The sequence below is a fragment of the Nymphaea colorata genome, chromosome 12, assembly GCF_008831285.2.
Source record: "Nymphaea colorata isolate Beijing-Zhang1983 chromosome 12, ASM883128v2, whole genome shotgun sequence".
NCBI classification, from domain to species: Eukaryota; Viridiplantae; Streptophyta; class Magnoliopsida; order Nymphaeales; family Nymphaeaceae; genus Nymphaea; species Nymphaea colorata.
In genome coordinates, this window is record NC_045149.1 from 17,084,217 (window position 1) to 17,111,383 (window position 27,167).

At 38.4% G+C, this 27,167-nt stretch overlaps 3 protein-coding genes and 1 long non-coding RNA gene across 5 annotated transcripts; 2 read left to right on the plus strand and 2 right to left on the minus strand.

Moving 5' to 3' along the window:
- Positions 1-1,135: 1,135 nt before the first annotated feature.
- Positions 1,136-2,413, minus strand: LOC126410629 (uncharacterized). Its single transcript, XR_007575048.1, has 2 exons — positions 2,303-2,413; positions 1,136-1,547 (listed from the first exon to the last, which is right to left on the minus strand). It is a non-coding gene; the product is annotated as an uncharacterized LOC126410629 (long non-coding RNA).
- A 2,136-nt stretch (positions 2,414-4,549) lies between these two features.
- LOC116266202 (protein GRAVITROPIC IN THE LIGHT 1-like) lies at positions 4,550-6,729 on the plus strand. The gene has a single exon (XM_031647318.2). It carries the CDS (start codon positions 4,959-4,961, stop codon positions 6,348-6,350), a length of 1,392 nt encoding a protein of 463 aa, XP_031503178.1. The 5' UTR covers positions 4,550-4,958; the 3' UTR covers positions 6,351-6,729.
- A 2,664-nt stretch (positions 6,730-9,393) lies between these two features.
- LOC116266204 (F-box protein At3g58530) lies at positions 9,394-14,054 on the minus strand. Its single transcript, XM_031647319.2, has 12 exons — positions 13,832-14,054; positions 13,238-13,297; positions 12,529-12,612; positions 12,301-12,422; positions 11,645-11,720; positions 11,435-11,505; positions 10,488-10,574; positions 10,288-10,360; positions 10,137-10,204; positions 9,969-10,037; positions 9,767-9,872; positions 9,394-9,687 (listed from the first exon to the last, which is right to left on the minus strand). The coding sequence occupies exons 1-12, from the start codon at positions 13,997-13,999 to the stop codon at positions 9,622-9,624; spliced, it is 1,050 nt and encodes a 349-aa protein (XP_031503179.1). The 5' UTR covers positions 14,000-14,054; the 3' UTR covers positions 9,394-9,621.
- A 7,685-nt stretch (positions 14,055-21,739) lies between these two features.
- LOC116265906 (axial regulator YABBY 5) lies at positions 21,740-23,799 on the plus strand. Of its 2 annotated transcripts, none has more exons than XM_031646900.2 (7): positions 21,740-22,168; positions 22,368-22,571; positions 22,664-22,796; positions 22,976-23,024; positions 23,241-23,316; positions 23,396-23,496; positions 23,594-23,799. In XM_031646900.2, the coding sequence occupies exons 1-7, from the start codon at positions 22,079-22,081 to the stop codon at positions 23,607-23,609; spliced, it is 669 nt and encodes a 222-aa protein (XP_031502760.1). In that variant the 5' UTR covers positions 21,740-22,078; the 3' UTR covers positions 23,610-23,799. The 2 variants fall into 2 exon arrangements, with proteins under 2 accessions (XP_031502760.1, XP_031502759.1); XM_031646899.2 differs by having other exon boundaries at positions 21,741-22,168; positions 23,396-23,470.
- The last annotated feature ends 3,368 nt before the right edge of the window (positions 23,800-27,167 follow it).

The following is a 27,167-nucleotide window of genomic DNA, read 5'->3' on the forward strand; positions in this document are numbered from 1 at the left end:
TCCATCGCTGATTTGCTCTTAGTAGAGTAGCAACTTTTACTAATGACCTGTCTCCAATGCCAAGTGGCTGTCAGTTTCTTGTGCTTCTGTTGTTCTTGTCAGAAGCATTGAGTGCAATTACTTGCTATCAGGATTCACTTATGCGACCTTTGACAAAAATTTTACATGCAAATGTAAGTTGTCAAGCTTCCCCCGTCTGGCATTCGTCGGCATTACATTGGAAAGAAATGCGCATGTAGCGTTGCCAACTCCCATTTTCATTTATTAGATATGAATCAGCCTTTCTGTCTACTAGAGGAATTATTTATTTCTCAAAACTTTTGTATATCTGCAACTGCAGAAAACTTTGTAGTTTAATCAAGCTAGTCAATGATCAGGCAGTTCTCCGCAATTCAACCAACAAGAGTCATGCAAATTCAAGATCAAAACGAACATCAGAGCAAAACTCAATTGTTTACATCATAACTGTGATGTATCAAATATTTTGTTAGTCTAAACACAAGCCCACAGTTCTCAAGGATAAGAGCAAATTTTATGCATAGAGTAGCACATGCATACACAAGAATTTATATATATATTATATAAATTCCATTAGATTGTTCTTAAACATTAATGTATCACGCAAATATAAAAGCTTAACATGTTTTACATAATATTAATTTCAGAGAGAGAGTCTTAGACGGGCAGCTCCAACAAACACTCGCTCAAGGAAATTTGCATTTGTGTCCAACATTTTGCCTCTAATGTTAAAAATGTGCCTTGCATTTCAGATTTTGTTTGCAATGGACATACATAATGCAGGAAACTAGACAAATATATCATTAGATGCCAGTTGAGTACTGACGAGGATAACAGACCCAATCCTTAATCAACAATCTGCTGACTCTCGATAATCATCATATTGTCTAAAAATTGTTTCGATCAAAATTTTTCCAGACCCTGGCAATCTGAGTACCGAATATCGATATCAAAATCTGTAACTTTTCAACGTAAAGAGATGAAAAAATATCACTTTACTTATATTGGTTCTGATAAGGGGAGAGTTTTGCTTCAGGCAAGCAGACACGTCCAAAGTCAGCTTAGGGAAACAGTTCAAACTACTTTTACGATGAAAGTGACCTCAGCCTGTACAGTGTAGACTAAAGAGTAAACCTGAGAATTATAAACCTCCCCTCGAAAGGATACATTATTCACCCTAATCCAAATCTGCCACTAAAAACAACATAGCAAAGTTCGCCACAGAAAACACCATCACTTTGATTTCCAAAGATTTACCAGACCGAAGAATAGATCATGTGCAAGTGAAGGATATGATACCACTGACGAAGAATGATGCCATGATGCGTGATATAGTTTCTGAACTTCCTCACAGCTCCAAAATAGATCATACGAGTTTTCTTCCTCTTTACCACATAGGACGCACCAACTACCCAAATATAATTACATAAACCCCATCATTTCAAATTGCATTGTGTTTGAACGTTATCTTGAAGCATGAACCAGACAAATTAATCACATCCTGGGAGGGGAACCTTGACCCGAGACTTCTGGACAGGCAGCAACAAAGAAATATAAACCAGTGAGGTAAAATGTTGCCCAATAGAGCATTCAGTCCAAGCCATCTATTGAGAAGGCGAAGGATTATGAACCGATCTATCCCTGAAATGAGGTAAAACTTGAAACCATGCAGTCAACGGATATGATCTTTTGAAAACTGGGGAGGCTGATTGGATGTTTGTAAGATCCAGCAGTAGTTGATATTCTGCCTAACTAAACGTTCAGAACCTTGTGCATTTCTTTTACAAATAATAAAATATATAAGATACTCCCATTTCGAGTTTTTAGTGGAAAATAATTTTCCATATTAGTTTGTCAAATACAAGTATTTTTCTTTCATAAAAATGGCTCAGGCTCCCTCAAAGAATATAGAAATGCATTAGTTGATCGCAAGAGTGAAGTGAAAGCACTCTTGGACCATCAAACTTTGTTTAGCCCCAAGGGTTTATGACACTATTATAAACTGCTAACCATGTGGAACTTAAAAAAGAAAAAAAAATTATCAAAAGTACAAACGTCAAGGTTGATTGTGTTAATGACGATAAAATACATGCAAATAAATCAATTAAAACGTATTTCCATTAACATGCTTGAAGACAGCTGATATCATTTTTTTCCCTTCTAAAAATATAGAATGAATTTTTAAACTTGCAGCTATATGTTACTAAATAGAACAGAAAATTAAAATCCTAAAAAAGTTTCTGAACGTTCACAGTGAAGAAGTCTGCCCATGTTCAGAAACTACCTGTGGTTAACGTGGGACAGCGGAAAAGAACTCTTCCAGGATCTGCAATGCAATTTTCGTGGGCAGGAGAAGCTTCATAATAAAAGAGAGAGGAACTTCACTCTCTTCGCCCTCCCACAGGGAAAAGGGAGAGAGGGAGAAAAAGAGCGGAGTTAACTTCCACGCCACGTATCAATGACTCTCAATCATGCGCAGATAAACTTTCTGCAGAAGCTTTCTAACTTGAGAAACGAAAAAGTAAAATGTCCGGTAAGGCGTCCCCACAAATTCTTGTTTATTTCGAATTTCACATGTTGAGTTCTTCAGCCATTTCAAGACAGTTTAATTGGGAACATCTACAAAACTTGTGTTCTTAAACTGATAAGCGTCTCTGTATAAGGGAAAAAACGATCCTAACTGATAGGAACGCCAATGAATTCTTCTTCTTCTTCTTCTTCTTCTTCTTCTTCTTTATTTTTAGTGCACAGGACATTTAACCTTGGTGGAGATAATATAGCTTACAATTGGAAGGGAACCGCCATTAAAACTTGCATTGAAATAGCTAAATTGGTCTGAGACACTTAAGTGTAGCGTACTGATTGGGCTGCTCTATATTGTACTCAATATTAGTTCTAGGATGACGATCGATGGTGCAAACTTCTTCATGTTTTCTGTATGAATTTGGTAAAAGGTGTTCAAAATTCTGTTCTTTGTTGCAGTCAGTGAATTCCATTTCATGATGCGAAGCTGGTTTCTTTCTTTATAACTACGGTATGACATCCTTAACACAGACACGCAAGGAATTTTGTTAGGCCCCACTTTGAGCCCTTAAAGAAAATGTTCGTGGATTTTTTTTTTTTTTTTGTAGTTTTTATGAAATCAATATATATGAAAAAGGCATAAAATCGGACTGAAAGGGACTAGGTTTTTAAGTCCATTTTCCTTCCCAAGATTGGATGAGAAAAGTCATCCCACGAGGAGGAAGAAAAAATAGAAAAGGCAGGTGAGAGAGAAAAAAAGAATTGAAATAACTAGTCTCAAGATGCGACTGGTTAAACATATTTCCAGGGTCAATCATGAATAAAAAAAATAAAATGAGAGAGAAAAATAGAAAAAAATAGGTCAAATTGTGAAAGACAAAGATAAAATCAAAAACCAATCCCAAAATAATAAAATATAATGTGGTTGTATTGTTCTGCTGAATGGTATGGCATACTTGTTGACATAACCATACAGGCTATTTTTTCATTTCTTTATGAAAAGTTTACTGAGTAAATATTTTAAAATATTTAATAAATTAAGAATATATATTTTTTCCGCTTTTATATATATGTACACATGTTCTACCAACTAAAGGCGTAAATAGTTCAGTAGCCAGTAATCTAAACCACATCAGCCCCATGCTTTGATGAGTACCCTCCAATACAGCCAACAAGCACAAAGTTGTGCCCTTCGCAAATGATGAATGCACCGACAAGAACACCGAATTTCAGCCTATATCTCTTTCTCTTTAAAATAATTATTAATAAAAAATATTTTATTAACAATATTCAGCAAGGGTACGTCGCTTCCATGATGATATTGATGTCAATGATGATTAAAGATTAAAAAAAACCAACTAGAATTAATAAAACGCAAGGGCGTAGAAGAGTTCAAGCCGATTGAGTTTTAAATCCACCAGCACCGTGTCCGTACTCGATGTCTCAAGTAGCGGAAATTGATTCTCAATCAGGGAGCATAGAGAGGTCTGTGGTGGCGTTGGTAGGACGGGTTGGCTTCATTATTTTGTTGGCCCATCTGTTTTCTTTCATTCTTTCGGCGTCTTCTGCCAACAAAAAAAAAATCCGTTCTCATTCTTAAACCCCTACCAACTAGCAAGCACAGTGCGGTGGTTTATCCAATCTAATTACCTCTACTTTTGAGTTGTAAATCTGTAAAGTTAACATAATCTGCAGGATTTAGTGACAACTGATAAGAGCAGTTCAGTTAGTAATGAAACTGAAGAATTCAAGGAGTTTAATGCTCTGATGTTGTTACTTTCTTGATTGTAATCACTAAATACAAATGTCATACTCTTTGCTGTTGGTTTATTTTTTAACTGTACCATATTGTCTAATATTTCTTTTGATTTATCAATAAACTTTTCACCTTAAATATCTCACAAAAGAACAAGAACTCCATATTCAGGCACTCAGAGCATAAAACCATTAAAAATGAAAGGAAAAACAATCTGGACAAGGAATACAAAACGCGAAAAATGAATAAAGACGATGGCTTACTGATGCAAGGCACCAAAGAAAAAGAGGCGGTGCCACAAGAAAAGGGTGGTGATGAAGAAGCCTATAGAGTCTGTCACCCGGAGGTCTTCAGGCTCGGAAATTTCTCGGCCCTCCCTTTCCCTCCCATCTTCCCTTACTCCCACTACTCGACAAAAATTTCTTCTACCCATTCCGGTTGAAGAAAAAGGGAAGAAAAACCCCCACATTCTTCCTATTGCCCACTCCTCTTCATGATAGAAAGAGTAAATTTGGGGTTTCTATTGATGGGTATAGCGCAACACACAGTGAGTCACTACCAAGAACAGAGAAAAGAAGAAAGGAAAGGAAAAGGAAGTGGTTTGGTTTAGTTGGTCTTTCCTTTTCTCGATTTTACTTTCGCTTCAAATTCTAGGGTGAAGATGACGGAAATGGAGAGGGAAGAGGGCGCAGTGAAAGCTCCCCAGATCTCGCAATTGTTCCAGAGGTTCGCTAGCGTCTGCAAGTCGAAAACGATGGAGTTCTTCGCTGAAGAAGAAGACTACGAGCAGATTCCGACGATGGGTAATGACGATTTCGAATCCAAGGAGGAGATCATCACGGACCAGAAGGTGGTCGTTATCAAACCCGACCATCTCCGCAACTGCCCATCTGAAGCCCCCAAAATTATCAGCTCCCCGCCTCTCGATTCTTTAGTCTCTTGCATTTTAGCCAGCGTTTCGGCCTTCGAGTCGGCATATGTTCAGTTGCAAACTGCGCACGCGCCGTTTGATGTCGAAAACGTGAAGACCGCCGACCGGGCAGCCATCGCTCAGCTTCGGAAACTCTCTGAGATCAAGCATTTGGGTCGCAATTGCGGCGAATTGCCGTCCTCGGAGTGGATTCTTGAAGCGCAGGTTCAGGAGCGGCAGAGTATGCTCAGGACGTACGAGATGACTGTTAATAGGCTTCAAGCAGAGATTGATCGGATGGATGCGGAGGCCTCAACGCTTAAGGAGCAAATCAAGAAGTTGGGTCGGACGAATTCGAGGTGGATGAAGAGATTGGACGAGTTAAACTCTAGGCAAGTAGCTCCCTCTTTGAGTATTTTCGATTCGGCGTTGCAGAAAGCTACCAAGTTGTCCCATAGTTTCGCTAAGACTCTCATTGAACACATGAAGCAAGCAAAGTGGAACTTAGATTACGCTACAGATTCTCTTTATCCGGGAACCTGTTATGCGAAGAAGGGGCATAACAAATATGCACTTCTTTCGTATGTTTGTCTTGAGATGTTTAGTGAGTTTGATAGTGAAACTTTTTCAGAAATAAATGTATCGATTCTTGGGAAGAAGGATTGCTTGCAACGATTCGTTCAGTGTAGATCACTCAATGCGGTCGAGGTTCTAAGGAGAAACTCAGAATGCGGGTTCTCTAAATTCTGCCGGAAAAAGTACTTGCAGCTGCTGCATCCTAAGATGGAAGCTTCGTTCTTTGAGAATTTAGAGCAGAGAGACATGGTAGTGAATCATGACTGCACTAAATGGCCTTTGGACAATCCTTTGTTTGAGAGCTTCGTGAAGATGGCATATTCAATATGGTTACTGCATGTATTGGCCTTTGCATTTGACCCTGTGATTGAGATTTTTCAGGTCAAGAGTGGTGATGAGTTCTGTATGGTTTTCATGGAAGATGTTGTTCAGGGTTCAGTTTTGTCTGGTTCAGGTGCTGATGGGTCCCGAGCAAGAGTGGGGTTTACTGTCGTTCCTGGGTTCAGGGTCGGTAAGACGATTATACAATGTCAAGTGTATCTGAACGGGATGATATATATAGAATGACGGAAGAATTAGTTGACCAGTTCGTGAATCATATTGGATATCTTCATTCATTTCCTCAGCATGCTGGTTCGACCAATTGATGAATGAGCTCCATGAGGGAGGTGATCTTGCACCAACCATATCTTGTACAGTTTCCAGTTTTCTGTTGATCGGAGAGTCTACGCAGACGTTTTACATTTTTATTGGATGATTTTATCTTGTCCCCGAAGGAGCCAAATAAGGGGCAAGATCACGCAAATAATGCCTGTCATCTGCTCAACTTGTATGATTATATTTGTACCATCTGATGCTGAAATCTTCAGTATCATTGAGTCTGCTAATGTACATTATGGTTTCACATTTGAAAATTGATGAGCAATCTATGATCAATTTTATTTTATATTCGAACGACTTCTTTGAGTTTTACTACATGCTCTGGAAAACTGCCATTTTTGGGTGTGGCATGGTTTCCTGGTTCAAGTTATTTCCTCCTTAAGCAAGCTGCAGCTGCAGTCTCAGCTTGGGGTTTATCCCTTCAGAGACTGCTTCTTTAGACTGTCTTGAAAGAGATGATTGCTTTGTTCTTGAAAGGAAAAGCATTTTGATTCAACAATTGTTACTTGTTGCTCAATATTGTTTCTGTACTTGCCATTTAGTATCTGAAAATCTTGCTCTGAGGTGTCATCTCATCCACAGCATTTCAATTTTTTTCTTACTGAGCCGAGATGTGATGTTGAAGGTCTAGTTGCTGCTTGATATGGCATCTGATTCATTGGATTCCATTCCATTGTCTTTTTCAGCTATGAACGATACTGCTTTGTATGCCATGATTAGTGTGCCAGGGAGTTCAGCAAGCTAGATGACTAGGACCTGTGAGACCTGAAATACGTCTCGCTTTCGATGCGACCATTTCTGCTGAAAATTCTACTGTGGTCTAACACTTATGCACTCTTGCAGACGACACTGAAAGGTCTGTAGCTACAATACTTGTGAGAAATAATTGAACTTTGTACTAGCTCATGCAAGTTTTTCTCGAATCTTCAAAGTAATTGACAGCCGAGGCAGCAAGGTAATCTCATTTTCCTGTTAAAAAAGTTAACAGCGTCTAAATTTCTTCGTACAGAATAGTGTATGAGTCCAACATGATAATTCATACAACAGAGATTTCATGTAAAGTGTTATGTGCAGAGGATGGCTTTTTTTCTCTCTTTTTTTTATCTGTTTGTGTCTATTCATGTTCAGTAACCGTTTGAACATTGGGCGTTGTATGTTTGCTTTCCCATATTTTGTCTTTCCATCAGTTCATCTTCACAAACACAAACCAATCTGTGGTTTGAGAGAGTTTGTTAGTTGCACTTTTTCAGAAAACTAGTCAACGTTTGAATACTTACACTTTAGCTTTCCGATCTTTTGGCTTCCCGCCAGTTCTTGGTTCTCTCTGGCTTTACCAGTTCGGATCTTGGACCTTTTAATTATTACCGTTATAAAGTGATACCACAAGACCAGGTGAGAAACGGTGGCGTCCCACCAGTTCATCTTCACGAGTACAAACTGATATGTGGTTCACTTGACAGAGGTTTTTAGTTGCACTTTTTCAGAAAACTGGTTGACTGTTTTGGATATTTACTCTTTGATTAGCTTTCCCATCTTTTGGCTTCCCACCAGTTCTTCTTTGCAAGCACAAATTGATATCTTATTCATCCGGGGGAGCTTGTTCAATGGACCTTTTCGAAAGCACTAAGACTAGGTACACGCTTGAAAATGGTTGTTTTTTATATCAGCTCGAATCACTCTACAGTAGATATCTCGTTTTTCTTCTTTTTCTTTTCACACAGAAGATACTCCGGTAAAAGAATTATCACGGTGATGGGACATACAAACTATCTTAAATAATTACCTTGAAAAATTGTCGTGGATTTCAAAAAAAAACAAAAAAAGGAAGAAAATCACTGAAGTAGCAAGCAACGCTCTTTTGAGTGATTTGCAATTTTGCATGATAACATTTTTCTTGACTGCCTCCGCCCCAGATGTTACTGCCCACGGTTTCGGGCTTATGTTGGAAGGCTTGGTGCCAACAAAGGGCAAATGAGGGGAAGTCTTTCATTGAGGAAAATAATCCACATTGCTATTATCATATTCACAAAGTATGTATTTTAGACGTATGTTCTTTGAGCAACCAACCACGTTCATCCAAAGCGAGTGATCAGTATCTGCTACAAGTTAGCACAAGCACGTTGTGGTTGTTTATGATCAGGTTAATGGACAACCATCCAAAAACGTACAGGTAATTTTAAACTCTGGAGTTCATTACCTTCACAAACAATCACAAAATTTCGAGTCAAAAATCCGTTCAAAACCAGGTTTCTTAGCGGAAGGATCTCTGGTTCCAAAATATCTTGGTTCCTTCTTCCTTTTTTCGGTTTATTGGGACTTCAGTACATAATTTCTACCTGAGATTATGTCTGGTTGAAAGGCATTTTGCGGATTTTAATTTCTTCTCTATTTTATGTACTTAAGGTTCACGTTGCCGCCCATAGAAATCTTCTTTAGCCATTCCGAGGAAGTACCGAACTCTGGATTCTCGGTGAGAGGAGGTGATCAATAATTTCCAGAATCCATTCATCCCCGTAACCAGCCTTAACAGGCGTCGCTAGGCGATTTCAGAAGAACAGAACGGCCAGATCACTTGTGGCTATGCTTATTTTTTCTTATCATCACACGCCCGATAATCCAGACTAGGATTTTATCCATGGCGATTGAGGGAAAGACGAAACTGATGCTTAAAATTGCAGAACCTTCATAAGCAAAGACAGTTTTTTGAAGGACATTCCGTGAATCTGCTTGTGGAGAAGGGAAACAAAAAAAATCCACCATCTAAATTCCTTACGCTTTTATGTAGAATCGTCTACATTATGAATATTGTCAGCACATCAAAGAGTGGCGAGAAGACGCACAATCCAAACAATGAAGTGCCTGAAGAGTGAAGGCTTCGGTAACGTAAGCTGTCATAAAGTACTCCATCATGATTGTTAAGAGACGAATTTTAGGATGTGAAGACCAATACTGCAAAGCACCTATCTTGTTTATAATAATTATCCTAGCAAGTTTTTCTTATTCATTCGTCACTCCAAATTTAGAGAAAAACGTACCCAGAGAGAGATTGCGACGTTATACCTAGAATTACCAGAAAAGGGGTTGTCTTAGAACGAAATGCTTCGTGCCAATAATACAACTGTTGGAATGCTCAAGTGCACGTTCCGTGCCGAACAACAACGCGGTGGATATTTTACACTCAACTGTGCACCTTGAAACATCGGAGGTTGGGAAATAATTGCAAAAGTTCCTCCTTGCTACGTCTCTGGAAAGGGAAGACACAAAATGAATAGCAGGGATGAGAAAAGTTGAGAAGACGGAATATTCAATCAGCACCAACCAACCTTTATGCCCACACAACCATTGACGTCGAGTGTCGTAAGGGTGCATGAACAAGACTTTGAGAGTGCCTCTAAGCTTAGATCCGTGACGCCAAGAACCCCAAATACGCTGCACCATTGCAACATATTTACTGCTTTGCAGTAGCATAGGCATCGTTCATAGCTTTTTAGCATAGAGAAATCTTTGTAGTTTGTACCACATTACCTAAGAAACTCAAGAGAAGTGCAACTCCGTGCAAGGGTTAGGACGCCAATGTCAGTAATACGCACGCACCTGTCACAGGGCACAGATGCATGTAACACAATCAATTCTGAACTTGTTGCACCAAGAAAGAAACACGAAGTCGTTTTTCAGTTACAGATTACAGAATACCATGTTAAATTCAGAGAAACGAGACCTCTGCACTCAGCTATTGAGCAAAGACCTTCATCGGACAAGTTCTACAACAAGGATTACCAGAATTAGGCCAACCTAAAGCTTGTAGAAAACATAGAAAGCATACAAAGCCGTGGGCTCTATCTACCTGTGCGCCACAAAGATCCAAGCACCGTAACTGAGAAAGCAATGCAAACTTTTTGTATGCCCTGTCCGTCAAGCTGCAATAATTAAGTAGCTTTCAGAGGCACAAAACATGGTCTACACAGCAACTTTGCAGCAACATCATATGACCTAAGCAACAAGGAAATAAGATATTTCCTGCAATTTATAGATAAAAGCACATACCTCGAAAGTGCATAAAGGTTCAAGCTCTCTAAGCTAGAACATTTCAACGATATTTGCTGCAACCCTTGATCGGTGATCTTGGTGCACCTATGAACAAGATCCATAATTATCACAACATTCAAGACATGCATATAAATGTGATCCAAGTTAAGAGATTCTTGTTTCAGAAAAAAGGAAAAAAGAATAAACTAGCACGATCAATTTACAGAAACCTCAGAGAAACTGATATTAGATTTGAAATTCTCACAGTAAAAATGAGAGTTTCAGTTTTCAAACTTCATGTTGAGCCTCTTAATTTTCAAAGTTCTTAAGCAACAGAGGTTTGCAAATGGCAAATATATTCACAAATTATTGTAAGCAACTTCTTCAGGCAGACATATGTGGAAATCCAGAAAAAATGATTTCCCATTTGAAGTATCTCTTTGTGAATGAACAGGGCCCTTTGTATGAGATTGGATATGACGGCAGCAGGAGGGATGCATGCACTACCAATCATCAACTGCTGGAGAACACAGGAACTGGATCCAATATAACTGAAAAATGACAAACACCCATACCAAGTACAACCCATTTCATCCCTAGCCATCAATGACCCGAAGTGAAGAAACACTATGATACACGTAATTACCAAGCTATTATGTCAATAAATAGGAATATAGGCATCAATGACAAAGGAATGAGGTATAACTATAAAAACTGTATAGCCGCCCAGCTGGATGAAGTATGTTCTTCTGCCTGTTCACCTGATGGTTCTCTAAACTTTTGCCTCTTGAGATCCCCTTTACAATTTGAGAAAACGATAGGAAAGATATCACTTATACACCAAATTTCATATATCAAACTCCAAATATCTCCACCAAAAAAGAACAATGAGCAATAAAGAAACAAGGTGGTCAAGAGTTTTCTATTATTAGCAAAAGAACAGTAAATAGCAGTTATTTCTCTACCTTGTCAAATTTAAAGCTTTCATCTCTTGGTAAGTATTTGCAATTAGTTGCAAGCTCTTGTCAGTCACATTCTGCATAGTGCATGCACACCAAGTTAGGCCATGGAAAGGCAACGAAATAGAGCACTATAGTAAAATGTTATTGCCAGTACATCCCATCTAAGCAACACAGCTGATATTGTATGCCACTAAGCAAGGATATGACAAACACCTTACAGCCACTCAGGTTCAAATCAACTATCTCCTTACAATTATTGGTAAGGTACTTAATTCCCACATCTGTAACCCTGCATTAAAAGGAGCAATCAGTGAGGGAAAGGCCACTACAAGCCTGAGATGGAGAAATGTATAAAATTATACATGAAGAAAAGATATCTTATATCATCTTTAACTAGGTGAAACCAGGGAAGAAGATTTGGCCACCTTAGGACAGGCAATTCAGGCCTTACCACAATGAGATCAACTCCATAAAAAGGGACCAGGTCTAGACCTGCCAATTTCACCTAATAACATGGTCAGGTCAATAAGCACCTCATCCGAACTAATGGGAGTGAAAACCCAAAGTCTAAACGAAAATTCTGAAGAACTAGGAGTATTCATAGAAAGGAAGGCTTGGTTTTTAGCACAGTATCCACTTCATGAATCATGACCCACAAAAGCACTACCTGATTGATTGTGAACTAGAACTCAACAAGGGATCTTAAGATCAAAATCAGAACCACAGGATGAAGTGGACACACCAGTGGCAAGTCCAAGTTCCACAATTTGAAAGTCTCATCAGGAAAGCCTTACAAATTGGATAAAATTATGTGAATCGCATAGATAACCAGATAAGATGTGAAAAATTAAAGGCATGAAAGTTGGCACCTCATATTCCAATAGATAAAGAATGCTTGGAGCTTTGGGCAAACACTAGTTATAGCTTCGACCCCATCATCAGAAATCTTTTGGCAGCCATTTAGGTTAAGACACTGCAAGTCTTCAAGCAGCTGCATGGATGGTGAAAAGAAGAAGAAACCAAAGTTATCCTTATGACTGCATATAAAACATGACAGTTGATTTAATGGGCTAAACTCAAAAAAGCAACAGGCGAACCTTGCCTTTAAGAAGAGCAAGATGTTTGTCTTCAATATCTTGAGCAAATTCAAGGTTTATGTGCTTGATGTGCTTGTACCTTGGCTGCATAGGTGACAAGTCATCTCATGAAATCGCAGTGGATGTTCACAAAGAAAAATAAGAAAGAAAGACATAGACCAAGCATGTTATTCTCATGAGGCATTTCTCCAACATGAACTACAGTATTCAGGAACAATTTGGAAATGTAAGCTTTGGTAAATATATCTTCCATTGATGAGATAATAGATTAAGAATTTCAAATGCATAACAAACATCCACACACACCCACCCACACCCCATACAACTATACAAGTATAACTATGAACATTAGGTGCCCAGGTGCCCATAACCACGAAACTACTTTGTAAATGTTATGCACAAGAAGTACATATCTCCATAGCAGTTCTAGACATATGGTTCAGAAACACTTTACACCAGTATCTGTGATTTCATAATAGAGCATACAGGGCATGCCCAAGAAGAAGCTCTGCATCCAGTTGAACTAATTGTAAACCCATTAAGCAGCAAAACAAATTTCATAAGAGATTTTTCATAGGAAAATGAGCAGGGAGAAATAAAAGCACCATGCAAGCAAAACAGAGACCTTATGCCCTTTAGGCAGAGATGCCATAACGTCTTGAAAAAACTGCACAAATTTATTCCAATGAAAGAAAAGAATCTTACTAACCAAAGCGAGGGCAGCGAAAAGTCGATTACCAGCATCATTAGTTTCACGAAAATCAAGAACCTGCAATCAACATTGTAGATACTTAAACCAAAACAACATTTTATCCACTAGTACGAAGTTCCCCCCACCAAGAAGTCTAAATCAATGACTAATGAACAACCAAGATATTCAATAAGCATCAATGGTGAAGATGTTCAAACATAACAAGAACCTAAACTCGAAATCGCTAACAAACGTCGAATCACCGCTGCCACCAATTCTAGAAGATCCAATTAGGGTCTGAAGAAGCACGGACGCAAGAATCGGGAAGACTCGTAAGCATACAATTCCGGTCGACAGTGAAAGAAATTAGTCTCGAACTAGGAATTCAACGATTTTAGATGCCAGAAAAGGAAAAATAGAGACCCCATATTCTGGTCTAGAGCGCAAGGAATTGGTTTCGAACAAATTGGGTTTTGCCATGCGCACCCAAATCTGTCCTTAAGGAAGAACTCCTACTGAAAACCATACTTTCTTATTCTCTCAGTTGTACCGAACATGGTAACGACAATGGTAAAGCAGGAAGGTGCAGAGAGAGAGAGAAGAGAATTCGACCTCCCAAAGCGGACGGTGGGAGAGAAGGGCTCGATAGCACCAAGGGCTGACGAGCAGGAGACGGCAAACCGTCGCTTGGGCGAGCCTGCCGCTCACTACGACGAAGACCCGCGGCACGATCTCTCTGTTCCACCGCTCCTCGCCTTCTGCCGTCGACAACGCCATCATCGAGATTCGAAGAATTCGCTCCGGCCGCACCACTCTTCCCGCCTTTTCCTGGTGGCGCGAGCGACCGGGAACGGGAAGGAATCGGGAAATAGTGTTGGTAGTAAAAGTTCGGATCCGGATCCGAACCTAACGGTCCGGACTCCTTTGGGCTTTATCAGAGTCCGACCTAATTGGATCTCATCTAATTGGATTGGTGTTAATCTGGATCTATCTTTTTAGGACGGAACATAAGCTTGACCAGATCTCATATCTATAAAACGGACTCAGATCTGAAAACAACCAAATCTCACACTTTGTTTGATCTGATTCAGCCGTATCGAATGAAATAAATGGGCCTATCTTGGATTTACTTTTTAGATATTAATAGCATCCAATAATTACAAAACAAAAAAAAAATAATAATAACACAGAACTAGTTGCAAGGATATCACTTTCTTTTTTCAAATCGTTTTGGCACACAACTTTTTTCTTTTTTAAAATAAAGGATTACCTTCAAGAAGTTTTGACTTTGACACTATAAATATCAACATAAAAGAGATAAAAAAAAAAAAGATGTCAAATGCTTTTGAATGATTAAAAATTAATAATTTATTGCTGAAATAGGATCATCGTAGAAGCATTAATGAAAACATGCAATGATGCAGATGCAGCAACAGTTCATAGTTCTTTTAAGAACTGTTTGTGACGCTTCCAATGATTGAGTTTAAATTTTTAGCCATTCCGTAAAATCCGACGTCCAAGCGATTCGAATCTTCCAAAAAAAATAGTTTTAAACAGTTTTATTGTCCAAATAGACTCCCAGATATATTACCACCACAGTTAGAACTTTTCCTAATTGTAGAAAAATGAAATATTTTTAATAAATCATCATTTTGTGCCCCCCTTTTCATACGTGAAAAATGAGACTCAAAATTTTGACCTTTGTCGGTTCATTTTTGTGAAAAGATTCAAAAGAAAAGTTATTCTCTTGTTTTTTCAAAAATTTTGAGTATCCACACGTAAACATTTAATATAAAAAACAGAGTCATTGACATTTATTGAAAAATTTAGTTTCCTGGGATAAGATTTTGACCTATCTAGGACCTCATAATGGTAAATATTTTTCGTATTAGGTTACTTTAATATTGGGATCCAATAAAAGCCCTATCCCGTATTAATGACTAAAATAATAGCGCTCTCTTAAATGAAGTGGAAAAAAAAATCATAATTCACCTTGAATATGATTTTTTTTTTGTTGCACTTATAAAGAAATCCCACCAATGGGCGGTTAATTAAATTTTCTACCGGTGAGTTCGAAAAAGTAAAAAAACATTCACTAATTACAAAAACAAAAAAAAAAAAGTTAAAACTTAAAATTGCCCTGATTGCTTTAGTTCGGTGAATTAATCTAACCGATCCCGTTGTCGAGATCAGTTTGTACTCTTGTTTAGATGACATAACTACACATTGAAAGAAAAATATATAAATGGAACGGACATCCCAACTCAGGATACGAGGGAAAAAAAAAAGTGATCTTTAGTACTAGAGAAAAAACAAAAAATAAAAAATAAAAAATAAAACACTCAACACTAACACTCTCACTTTATATCAATTAGTTGCGACTTAGTAGGGCTGCACAAAAGTCGAGTCAAGATTTAAATACTAAACTCCATTAGAGGGACGCTAATTTATGGCAATTTGAAGACAAGGTGCAAGAATACTTAGCCTCGATCGTGAGGTGGAGAGGCTTGTAAGACCTCGCCTTTGCCCATGGCCAGGGATGACCCATCTGATTTGGCCTGGAACAAATTTTTCTTTCGTTTTCAACCTGCACGGCGTAAGTTTGTACTTTAGACTTACCAACCAAATAACTCAAATGAGCAAGGAACAACCGGCTTTACCTCAACTCGACAACTTAGTATTCTCTCAACTACAAAACTTACAAGACTCAAAGCAATACATGCACTCTGTCTATACTCCTCGGCTCAGCTTGACTATGTAAAACCGATTCATCATAGATGAATTAGTTAAACGAGTTAACGTGTTAAACGAGTTGATGAAAAAAAAATGAAGCAGATTAAAAAAATGAGTTAAAAAGAATTAAGCGAGTTGAGCTCGTACAGCCTCTACAAATAAGGTGGTTTTTCGTAATTATATCTAATGTGAACAGACAATTGTAGACCTAGGAGTACTTTTTAAAGTTTAAACTATTTATAAACTTTTACTTATACACGAATTGGCCTTGAGTTTTTCTGGAGACAAATAAATTTATGCCTTGTTATTTAATGTTTGAAATCAAACTGTAAAAGATCAACTAGAATGTGGCTGAATTGATCAAGTAGCTCTAAAATGTTGTTTATATATACGTATGATGATTTTGGCTATCAAGAGTTACAGAGTCACTTAACCAGTTGATCCATCTAAAAGCAAATGAATAGTTGAAAGAAAAATAAGGCGAATAAAGTGTAAATTATTACTAGTTGATGAAAATAACCATCACTTTTTTCTTTGTTTTTCTTTTTAACCGTGTTAGATCAAACTACCATAATTAGATAACTTGATGATTTAAAAAAAACCAGAGTTATTATTCAATTTTCGTGTATTCATATGTTCAATCAAAATCCTCCTGTCATTCTTGGATTCCAGAAACTACATTAAGATCTGAATATGCATACAGGTTAATAATCAAGCTTTAGGAGTACTACTTGGATTTATATAAGATCCTGATCAATATTTTACAAGAAATTATGTTTTGGCCTTTTTTTTAATCCAATATTCCTGCCATATATATTCATTCGTGAATCGGGATTCAACTGCACGATCGAATCGGAATTGAATATCAATGCTTCAGACTGGGGATCAGATGATCCTATTAAGATCTTTTAAGCGTCAAATCTGGTTGAACCCCAACTAGGAAGTATGACAATATTTTCATAAGAAAAGAAAGATTTTGCATTTAATGAGTGACTCTCTCTCTCTCTCTCTCTGTACAGTCCTTTAACATGTCGAGCCAATGCACCTAATTTTTCAACCCTTCGCCTCCTCCAATTTAAAACACTTTACTCTTAAAGCTGAAAGGTGTACGATTCTGAAGAAGGGGCTCCAAACCAGAGAGAGAAGAGAGAGAGAGAGAGAGAGAGTGATGGGCATGGCTCAGACTCACTGTGCATGTGACATGCATGGGAATCTAGAAATATTTCAAAATGGCAAATAACAGAAAAAGAGAAAAGATTTCTCAAAAGCATCAGAAAAAAGAAGAAGAATACTTCATGTGCTCGAATGTTATGCGTTGAGATTATAGAACTGCATATGAATTTCACTCCTCAGAGGAAGAACGAAAAAAAAGGATGCAAATCCTTTTAATTCTCTTTTTGTTTTTCTATTTGTTGGCACTTGTTTGATGCACTGCATCTTCCTTCTGTCTTCTCTGCCTCATTTGCCAACGGTCGCAGCCATTTAATTCATGGTATTGATGACTCGCACGCTGATCTGCCCATAAGCAGAGAAGGAGTGGGAGCAGTGCATGCCTTTCTCGATTCCTCCTTCTCTGTCAGATATCCTGCGCTGATCAGTAAACCAACCATGTAATGAAGAGAGAAAGAGAAAGAGAGAACTTTCTGATTCTTTTCTAATTATTCCATGCAAGTCTATCTTGGAATATATATATATATATATTAAAAAGAGCCTAGAGAACCAGTAAATACTTCGCTATGAATTAGGGTTGTGAAAAGAAACATTTTTCGCGCTCTTGCTAGAGTTAGACGATCCTTTTCAATAATTCATCTAGAGCTTTATGATTCTTTTCTAATTATTCCATGCAAGTCCATTTTCAAGAATGTGATTATATATATATATATATATAATAAAAGAGAGAAAGAGAGAAAGGGATTGGTAGGCACCAAACTTTTAGGTGCTAGACTAATAAGGAATTGTTGTAGGTGTGATTTTTTCAAGATGAATGGCTGAGAGAAAAATATAAACAAATTAGTAAGTAACCGAACCTTGGGTGGTAAAACTGACAAGAAATTTCCAGAGCCCTTGAATTTTGCAGATGTAACCATATGAATAGATGCAAATTAAATAATATTCAAGCTATATGTTTGTTTGAGAACAAAATATAGACTGGAAATTCGATGTAACTGTAGATCAAATTTCATTGATCTTACATTTAATTTGCCTAGCCTTTTTTGAACTTGATCCATCCATTTGTGCGCTAGAATTTTTGGAAAAAATGCTTTAAATAATCTAAATCAGTTGTAAGAATGGTATGAAAAAAATGTCGAGTTCTGCGCCCTACTACTTTGTTGCCTAAGCTTTACTGCAGCATCTTTGCTATCTCTTGTAAGTTTTCGTGGTCAATTCACTCGCATCCTTGAAAAAAGAAATGGCAGTGCTACTCACTCTTAATGACTTTAATATATGTTATTAAATATGTGATGGACATGACATATTTATGAAACATTCCCAAAACATAAGTGGATATTGTGGAGACTAGAGACACTTACGATAAAAAGATTAATTACAACTTCACTACATAATGCTAATTACTGAATGTCGATGATCTTGATTAATAAATTTGAAAGAAACTAATGAGAAGTCGACTTGTTCTAATAGTTTTAAAAGAACTGCCATCTAATGAAAACAACATAAAAGAACACAAATTCTAAACATATATAACTAACTTGATTGGTTTAAAGGAAAAAACTGTCAGAGAAATTATGTGCAAATAATATGGTAGGTTTTTGTAAAGGTTTTTTCTAGTATGCAGAACTCTTTTCTCTCTCTCTCTCTCTCTCTCTCTCTCTCTCTCTCTCTAAACCAGGGCGCTCTGGCAAGTAAATGTATGAGCGCAACTTTCAGCAAACATTGGCAGTGGTGCAGTACATGCCCAACAGATGGTGACTCCCTCTCTGACGCTGTAACTTTTGTTTCCTTGTGCAACTAAGTAATCCAACAACTCGGTATCTTTGAAACTGAGAGGTTTGCAGAAGGGCCAGTATGACTTTATTCTGCAGCCTTTCTAGCATGTGATCTCGGATCAAACCAAAAAGCCATATCCAGCATCTGATCATATATAGGGCAATGAGACAGTGAACGCCACATGGAAATCCGTCGCCTCACTTGAAAAATCAGAACCGCCTGTTTATCTTTGACAAGAAGAAAACGTATATTCACAATTCGTTCAGTAGCAAAAGATCAAAAGCAGATTTGTTACTTTTATTGCATTTCTATATGCATGTCGGGCGAGAGGAATCCTTCCTTGAGCAGGAAGATGGAAATGGTACTTCTAGTTCTCCATGATCTCCCGTTAGTCCTCAAGCTTGAATCGATTGTCTGTTATTAGCTTAAGAGATTCATGTCTGACTAGAGTCTGCCTTACCCCAACTAATTTCCATTAGAGAAAGAACAAGAACACAGAGAATATGAAAATATTTACGTTCTAGCTAGTGCAATTTACCATGACCCACCGGCTTGTTCCCCTGGCTAAAGGTGATTGTAGTCGTCTTCCTGTGTCCGAAAACTGTGGTGGGGACTCATGCCGTTGAACTGAAGCGAGGACTGCCTACTCTACATTCTTCAGGCTGGTGGTGATCGATGTTGCAATGATCCCAAAAGGGGACGACAGGATAGTACATCAAAGATCCAGGAAAGGTGCAGTAAATGTGAATTTCCTCCCAATGATCAATAAATCAGACGTTTCTCCTCAAGATCGTTGTAAATTTGCAGACTCCCTACTGCCTAATGGAATTCTGAAACGGACAGTCGGTAGCTTGGTCATAAAGTATTTTCTCCAAGACACACCTAATTCCTGGAACCGCTCTATTGTTACAGTAATCTTCAATTTCATTACGCACTTTCCTGTTCAACGTCACACTCTTCGTGGAAAATCGAGTACTGTTTCATGACCAACATGCATTTAATCAAGTTCCATGCAATTTCTCCACAATAACTCCCTCACATGATTGTGGCAGGTACTATAATTCCAATAACTTCAAAGTGTATTCACTCCTACAAGCAAATATATGTACGAGCAAATAAATGTGGCACTGTAGCATAAATGTTCATAAGGCCTATCTGCAGTAGTCCTTTCACAACAATTTAGCTTGAGGTCAGGCAATAAGCAAAGTTTGAAAGAAAAACAAAATTGTTCGGGTGCAAAAGACAAGTTTTATATCAAGGTCTAATTAACATTCAAAAAGGGAGCTGCCATTCTGATGATAATCTTCCAATATAGTCTGGAGTCGCTTGGACTTTCTCTGCAGATTGCGACTCTGTTACTAGGGAAATACAAAGTTGTCCAAGATCTGGGGTACATGGGTGTCCCTCATTTGGATATATACTGCGTTCTCGTTATCAACTAACATGTTTATCATGCTATAAACCATGAAAGATAATGTTAGGTTTCACCAAGAAAGAGCCATCACAGGATGTACTGTCCCCCTAAAGATGAAAGTATCGGCCCAGGCGTCTAGATCCATAGGCTAGCAAGCGAAGACAGAATTCTAGTGTTTGTATTGTAGCACAATAGGCCTAGCTAGTTATCCAAGGCCATAAAGAACTTACATGTCAACGTTGCTTTCCTAATAGGTCCTCTTAACCACATGCTAGTGTTCACTTGTTTGCTGTAACTACTAGTCCTCATAATATGATCGCCTATCACTTGTCTGAGCTAGAATCTTTATCTTTATCGTCCAATCTCCTCTTGTTTCGGATAGGATAATACACCAAAGTCATTAAGAAGATGCTCGAGCGAAGGAATGCCTTGACCAGATCAGAAGCCTACAGAATTCAGAAATATATGCATATCCACGACAGTAGCTAGCTGCTGCTGCTGCTGCTTCTGTTGCTGTTGGTGCTGCTCAAATATTTCCACCATGTAGCCTTTTTAGCCATTAAAGAAGATAAAGTCTGACAGACCACGCATCTACAAAACCTATGGGGTCGCCTAATTACACCAATCTTCAGACGAAAGCAAAAGAAAAAAAAAAAAAAACATAACAAAACAAAATAGAATCGCGGGAATATCTAGAAGCTGCAGGATCGTATCCTTCTCTAACTCCATATAATGAACGACATGGTTTCCATATTTTACAACATTGAATGGCAATATTGCGGCAATGAATGCATCCAATCCTTCAAGTGGGAAGCGTAGTTAATCCATTTTGGCCTGCCCATGTGGATGGATAACCTCAGGAGAGAGGGGGAGAGATGAAGAGGGAAAATAAAAGAAGAGGAAAAGAGACAAAGGGTAGTGGTACTAGAAGAAGCAGTGTAGTGATAGTAGTAATAGTAGCAGTAGTAGTAGTAGTCCACTTGTGCATCAAAGGGGGTGAGAATTTGTATTTGCATGATGGTGGTAGTGATGTTGCGAGGAAGAGAGAGAGAGGGGGAGATTTAGAGAGAGAGAAAGATGTAAAGAGAGAGAGAGAGATGTAAAGAGAGAGGTGATGGGTCAAATCGGTAAAAGTAAAAAAACTTTTGCATTCCCCTAAGGAGGCGGGGCCAGCAATTTTCCCTATTACCCGGGAGTTAGAGGCGGGACACAGATTTGGAAAGCACTAAAGTTGCCAAGGGCTCATTACTGCGACAGCAACAGCTGAATGAGGGAAAGGCAGGCCGTGCCCTAAACACACCCATGCAAACGTCCCTTTCTTGCTCCTCTCCCCCACCTCTGCCGCCCCCTCCCCTCCCTGCAATCAACTTTGCCTTTACTCTCTCCCCTTCTTCTCCAGCTCCCCATCTTTTCTTTCATTGCTCTCCCTCTCCCTCTTTCCTTCTTGCTTTCTTTTCTTTGTTGTTTTTTTTTACTCTGTCCCTCTCTCTCTCTCTCTCTTTGGGAATGCCAACCACACACTCTCTGCTTTCACCTACCTGACACCCTCTCATCGCCACTAAAATAAGGAGAAAATTTAAAAACTCATAACAGACATACATTCTATCATATCATCTCTCTCTACAGGCAGCACACGCACATATACACACAGTTTCACTCTCTCTCTCTCTCTCGACCTCACTCTCACACATCTAGGATCTGTGTGAAAAGATAAAATAGATCGATCGATCGATCGGTCAATCAATCAATCAAATCACAAGGTGGGGATGTCGTCGTCCTCCATGTTTGGGCTAGACCACCTGCAACCTGAGCAGTTGTGTTATGTCCATTGCAACTTTTGCAATACCGTCCTGGCGGTAAGTACCATGGTTGATTTGGGGAGAAAAGAAAGGGAGGAGGAAGAAGATGATGATGAAGAGGGAAGCAAATCCCCTCTATGCATCCCTCTATCTTCTTCTCCCTTTATGTGAAGTTGGGCTGTAGTTGCTTTCTGCTGCCTGCTGATTGCTTAACTAAATTGAGGTCTCTCTCTCTCTCTCTCTTTCTTTCTCTCAGGTGAGCGTTCCCTGCAGCAGCCTGTTCAAGATCGTCACCGTGAGATGTGGCCATTGCACCAACCTCCTCTCCGTTAACATGCGGGCCCTTCTCCAGCCACCACCACCACCTCTGCCACCCCCGCCACCGACACCACCATCTCTCTCTAGCCATCAATTATTCCCTCCCTCTCTTAATCTGCCTGTTGTTCGTCATGATCCACAGGTTCCGTTCTCTTTCTTCCTCTCTCTCTTTCGATCTTTATATTACGTATTATGGTTGAATTAACTGGAAGCTGTAAATTATGAGAACTGTAGGGGGAAATCCCAGCCGCTGAGAGCATGATTCTCGAGCATTCGATCATGAAGGATTCGGCTGCATCGTCGGTGAGCCGTGTGGCAGATCACACCAACATGACGACGACTACGAGGACGCCGACTGTCAATAGGCGTAAGCTTTCTCCTCTCTCTCTCTCTCCTTCTATCTCTCTCATCTGCGATGCCTGATCATGGAAAGAGGTGAGGCATGATTCGGTAATAATTGATGAATAATGGGTGAGGTTGAAAAGGAAGCTCAGAAGCTTGCTTTGTAATTTATTGCCTGCATTGTTGTTGTCGTTGGTGTTGCAGCGCCCGAGAAGAGGCAGAGGGTGCCTTCTGCGTACAACAGGTTCATCAAGTGAGTCATAATGCAAACCCACACTCGCCCTCCCTCCCCACCACCTCCTCCTGGCTCCATCTCTCTCTCATCTTTCTTTCTTTTTTGGGTTTCCTGATCATTCCGTTTACTTTTAAATTTCTCCCTTCTTCCACGCCATTCTTCTGATTTTCTTACCCGAATATTCGATTATCTGCCATTGGAATTTTTGAAATACTAAAATATATTGAACATCAGAGACGAGATCCAACGAATCAAGGCAGGAAACCCAGATATCACCCACCGGGAAGCATTCAGCACAGCTGCCAAGAATGTAAGCCTCTCTCTCTCTTTCTCTCTCTCTCTTTGCCTCTCTATCTCAGCCTGAGATTTTGTTAATTTGTGCTTGGCAGTGGGCACACTTCCCCCATATCCACTTCGGTCTCATGGCTGATCAGAACATGAAGAAAACCAACCTACGCCAGCAGGTAGTTGCAGACCATTGCTTCAACATGTGCGCCTTCTGTTATTCTACTTTAGTTTTAAGAACATTTTTTCATCGTTCATATTGGAGCTTAGCTTAATGGCGTTTCCGTTCTTTATGCTCGCAGGAAGGAGATGACATGATACTCTCAGATGGCTTCTTCGGCACTGCCAATATGGGAGTCACTCCCTACTAATCTCTCTCTCTCTCTCTCTCTCTCATGTTAAGCTTGAAAGACATGCACAATCTAGTCATGTTGAGCCGTTCTCTGTTTACGTGCATTTAGCTTTGCGTCGTTGAAATCAATCAGAAGCAAACCTTTGCTTCCATTCCCATTTGGCTCTCTCTCACTCTCTCGCTCTCTCTCTCTCTCTCTCTCTCTCTCTCTCTCTCTATATCTCCCCGCCAATGAGTTTCTAGCCATGTGTTGCTTTTTTTTTTTTTTTGAAACGGTTGACCTTCGATCTCTACTCATTAGAACTTAGGGCTCCGCATTTCTCATGCTACATCTAGCTAGCGTACTGACATTCTAAATAATAGGGTTAATCTTGTTATGAGACTCGTGAAACAACAGCAGTTGCTTCCTTACCATCGTTACTTCTAGCGTTTTACCTGTTTCAATGTTGTTTCTCTGTTAACATTACAAGAATCACTGTCTTCAGCATCTCTCACAGCGACCATGCATCCATGTCCTCTCATCAGGATCGTGATCGTCTTCACCATCAGTGTGCTGTTGCTGTTGTTTTTTGTTGCTTTGTTGCAGTTGTTTAGATAGCATACGTATAGACAATGAAAAAGCAACCGGTCACTGACAAAAGAATGCGAAAATCAGTAAGCCATTGTTGTACTGTCTTACTGAAAACTTTGGCAGAGAAAAAAGGAAACCAGATCGAAGAAAAAAGCAAAAAGTTATTGTTTTCGGTTAACGTGTGTTTGTGACTAGAATGGTTTGTAACGGGAAGCTCCCCGAACAGGCAATAGGAGCAAAGTTAGGAACAGGTCCTTCCTCCAGTTCCCTTTTCATCTCCTTTTTTTTTTTTTCCTTTTTCTACTGAAGCAGTATTCTTCTTCTTATAATATCAGTCATGGATATCAACAAATAGAAGCCATGGTATAAAACTGCAGCAGATGATTAATATCATTTTTCATATGGTATACTCCATTTTTGGGCATGTCACAGACATAAAACGTATGTTTACTGATTTACCATTGGTAGAAACTTTGATGGTGCAAATGGTTGACGTGAAGCAAGTATTCTTCATTTCATGCACCGCCATTGATGATTTACAAATTGTTCACTTTGATTTTGTGACAGATAATTGTTTTCCATCAAATAATGCAGGCACTTCTGCAAGTAATGTTGTTAACTAGAGATTAGAAACTTGAATGGGTTTAAATCTGCATTATTACATATGCTATATCTTGAAAGTGTTGTCATTGAGGTTAATTAAAGCATACAGTAAAAATATTCTCCAGCCTCCAGTCTGGATTAGATATAAACGCTGAAGGGCATAAATTTCACCAAATGACTCCCTCTGTGTGTGTCCACATGCATGTTTTCTGCTCATGCATGTCCGTGAACTTGCACTCGTCACTGTCATTACAATTACTTTACTCTCTTGTGTAACGGTTAAAAGTTCAAAATCTCTTTAAAAAGTTTTTGCTTTCTATATACTAGAAAAAGTGCTAAAGACTAAAGTTAACCTGACAGTCCAATAGATTGAGAAACATTTTGATCCTTTTTCCTTTATAAAAGATCTAAACTATATACTAATAAGTCGAAGCCTCAAATAGTAAGCTGTTTCTGACAATGAATTCATAAAATATTGCATATATACACTTCTGCTACGTGTGTTGATCAAGAAGCATGTGTCTCAGGTAAATGTAGTATTTTCCTTTTTATGGCCTTTGACCTAAACATTCTCATTCTCCTGAACCTATCGTGTAGTCCACATAACAGGTTTCAATGTTTATGCAAGACTTAGAAATTGTCACTTATATAAATTTGATCGGAAGAGGCCAAAACCCGCCAAATTTTTTGAATTTATCTTATAACCACACAAGCACTAGTACTATATATTATCTTGATGATCAATCAAGCATTCTATGCTGTTGAATATAAACAACCATAAAGTGTCGTTCCTTGTTCCAATGATGGGATAAAAGAGCAATGTACTTACCGATAAATGCAATTCCTTGTTCGAAGTTTGAGCTTGCGGATTTGAATTCGGGGATGTATGGGTCTTTACAACAACTGGTGATGAATAAGAAAAAAAATGTGTTATAAGGTTTCGACAATCACTAGTTCTTTTTTACTGTGAGTCTGTGACATCGTTTCTTGTTTCATAAAGAATTTAGCAGTATTTTTATTGCATCTTGGTTTCTTGTGAGGAGCTAACGGCGATAATTCTTTTGTTAGAGACGAACTTGCGACAATCAATGAATTGCACAGAATCTACGTTACTGCAAAAATAATAAAGACAAGACAAGGAGGCTCTTTTCCTTGATCCTGAGTTATTTCTAGTTCAGGCTTCTTCAGTGTCAGAATAAATTATCAATGGGAGGAAGACAAGGGCGCCCTTCATCCATCTTAGAGCTTTAAAGTAGAAAAGTATGTCAGTACATAAGAAAAAGTTATATGAACATGAGAGTATAAAAGAATAAAGATGCAACAGATGAATAGGAAATTTTGTCCTTGTTACCTTTATGAGTTGTTTCATGAATGTTATAAGCCTGATCATGTTACTAAAAAAAATACAAAGAAACTTTCCTTCCAAGCAACGTATTGTCCCAGAAGATGGGAGTATCACGCCTCTTCTTGTTAACTCATTTTTTTTTTCAGTGGCCCATCCATTAATGTTGATCGCAATTTCACCAAGATAAAGTCAACTAGATAACTCGGTTATTAACATAGCCTGAATAAACTTATGAGCCGAACTATATATTCTCAATATTCTAGCTAATTTGCTCTGTTTTTTTTTTTTCCTTTTCCCTGTTTTCTTGTGTATGGAACTTGAAGGTCGTTAGCCAGTAGGAAGAGAGTGAACTGAACTCCAGAAGATGAAGTTTCATTAAATAACAGTATGAATATATATAGATATATATATGGTCATTACAAAAAAAACTACTTATTACTGATGGAGCAAAGAGGGGCCTTGGCCCCCCTCAATTTTTTTAATATTTATATGTAAATTTTAAAAAATGTCATTTTTCTGTATAAAAAATTGAAAAATTATATTTTGAATATTGTTAAAATTTTGAAACTATAATTTGGTCTTCCTCATGAAAAAATCCTAAATCCTCTCTTAAATCTATAGGATTAAAAATAATTAAAATTCGATGAACAGATTGAATTTTAAGTCTTCAAAATTAATAGTCCAAACTTTCTCATATCACAGAATTTGATTATATATATATATATATATGAAGTAAGTAAATTTTGTAGACTGTGAATTAATCACGTCATCTAATCTACTTAGTTAATGCATGCTTCACATACTGTCATATGCAAAATCACTTTTTCAATGTTAAACTAATTATCAGTTATCATGTATCCTATTAGATAATAACTCCACAGTTTCTTCTCACGGTTTATGCATTTCCCGTTTGAGGCACACCTATATATAAACTCATCTGATTTTCGTCAACCTGCCTTGGTATTCGTACTTAAGAATATGCTGAAGGGTTCGATACCTGTCGGA